This window comes from Anneissia japonica, unplaced genomic scaffold, assembly GCF_011630105.1.
Source record: "Anneissia japonica isolate Jap-2015-1 unplaced genomic scaffold, ASM1163010v1 scaffold287892_len502923_cov169, whole genome shotgun sequence".
Classification (NCBI taxonomy): domain Eukaryota; kingdom Metazoa; phylum Echinodermata; class Crinoidea; order Comatulida; family Comatulidae; genus Anneissia; species Anneissia japonica.
Genome location: NW_022743765.1, coordinates 218588 through 220360, shown reverse-complemented (window position 1 = coordinate 220360; position 1773 = coordinate 218588). Strand labels below are relative to the sequence as shown.

The window sequence follows — 1773 nt, the reverse complement described above, 5'->3', positions numbered from 1 at the left end:
TAATTCATTAAAGGAAGCATCAGCTTCTGGGGTCCAATGAAAATAGCTGTCTTGTAACCGTGTTGTGCTAGTGTATCTTTTAGCTTTTCTGGATTTCGCCTTGTTACCAGCCAATGGATGCAGTGGACCAGCAATATGAGCAAAACCTGTAACAAATCTTCGATAATAGGACGCTAGTCCTAAAAATGACCTTAACTCTTCTACGTTGGTAGGAAGCGGCCAATCCTTGATACGAGATGTTTTACCAGGATCCACATCTATTCCGGCTGCACTCACTACATGACCTAAATTATTCACTTCACTGCAAAGGAAGTTACACTTGCTCCCCTTCAGCTTCAGTCCAAACTCTTCCAAACGCTCAAACACCATCTTCAATCGTTCTACATGCTCTTCAATTGTAGGTGCAAAAACCAAAATATCATCCAAATAAATAATAAGGTGTGATAAGTTAAGATCAGCAAAAACCAATTCCATGACACGCTGAAAAGCTTTATCAGTCCTTGAGGCATTCTAGTAAACTCAAATAATCCCCAAGGCACCATAAACGCTGTTTTCTCCACACTGTTTGGGTGCATCGCAACCTGAAAGTTACGATGTGCAAGATCCAAGGAAGTGAAGAACTTCGCACCACTCATAGCTTCTAAACTTTCCTCTATGCGAGTGAGGGGGAACGAGTCTCTAACTGTTTGTAGATTTAAACGACGATAGTCTACACATAGACGTAAGGATCCATCTCTCTTACGGACTGGCACTACAGCACTTGCAAAGGGGCTTTTAGATTTTCTAATGATCCTCTTCTCTAGCATTTCTTGCAGTAACTGCCTGATTTCTGGTATCTGTGCTGGTGGTATCCGTCGGTATGGTAACCGGATTGGTTTCCCGTCTTTCAAATTGATCTGGTGGGGAATGACATTGCAGAACCCAAGGTCCATACTATCTTGAGAAAAAACCGTCTGATTCTTATGAAGCAATTTTGCTATCATATCAGCTTCGACCTGATCAACGCCAACCAAATTCACCCCACGTGGCAAAACCAGTCTGGTTCCATCTTTACACAAATATTCTGTACCTGCTTCACTTGGCCCCTCGATTGCAGTCACTTGTAATCCAAACTCTGGTCCATCCTGAGGCATCCCTTTTTCCACAGCTATTTCAGCAATTGTCACTCCAATGAATCCATTCATAGGTTCTGCAAGCACTTCTTCCTTCATATCGACTGCCACAGCTGAAGCTAATACGGTACCAGGAGTTATTACTACTTCTCTCTCACTCTCATTTGCCACTGTAAGTTGGTACACCATTCCATCTCGCTGAGGAAAACCCTCATAAATTTTAACTGGACCTTCTGCTCTAGACTCCACCAGGATATCCATTTCTTTATTAGAATTGTCTATTACACACTCCATTCTCCTCACTGCAAGAGGGGGCAAAACTTCACTTTTACTTCTAGTCTTCAGTTTTAACCCCTCTATTGGTTGTGTCACTTCAGTTTAGAATGCACTATCTACAACATCCCATGAGTCATCATGTACTTTGTCGTTCTTAAACAAAGCTCTCAATGCATTGCACCCCAAAATCACTGGAAATTTTGATCTCCGTTTCGTGATTACCTGGTCCTCTACTACCAGAAAGCCAATCGCTGCTGACTTCCCTGGTAAGGTTACTAATGTCTTTATGTAATGGCAATAGGAATCGTGATGCCTGTAACACCTACAATCTTGATTCCATCTCCGCATCCAAGAGAACCCAACTTTGGTTGCAAAATTTCTCTGT

General features: G+C 42.2%; 1 protein-coding gene across 1 annotated transcript; it reads right to left on the bottom strand.

Moving 5' to 3' along the window:
• Nucleotides 1–380: 380 nt before the first annotated feature.
• LOC117119526 lies at nt 381–1406 on the bottom strand. The gene has a single exon (XM_033264352.1). It carries the CDS (start codon nt 1404–1406, stop codon nt 381–383), a length of 1026 nt encoding a protein of 341 aa, XP_033120243.1.
• Nucleotides 1407–1773: the final 367 nt, after the last annotated feature.

What these genes read in the sequence shown, in the direction of transcription:
- LOC117119526 (XM_033264352.1), bottom strand. Translation starts at nt 1,406, where the DNA reads ATGGAGTGTGTAATAGACAATTCTAATAAAGAAATGGATATCCTGGTG.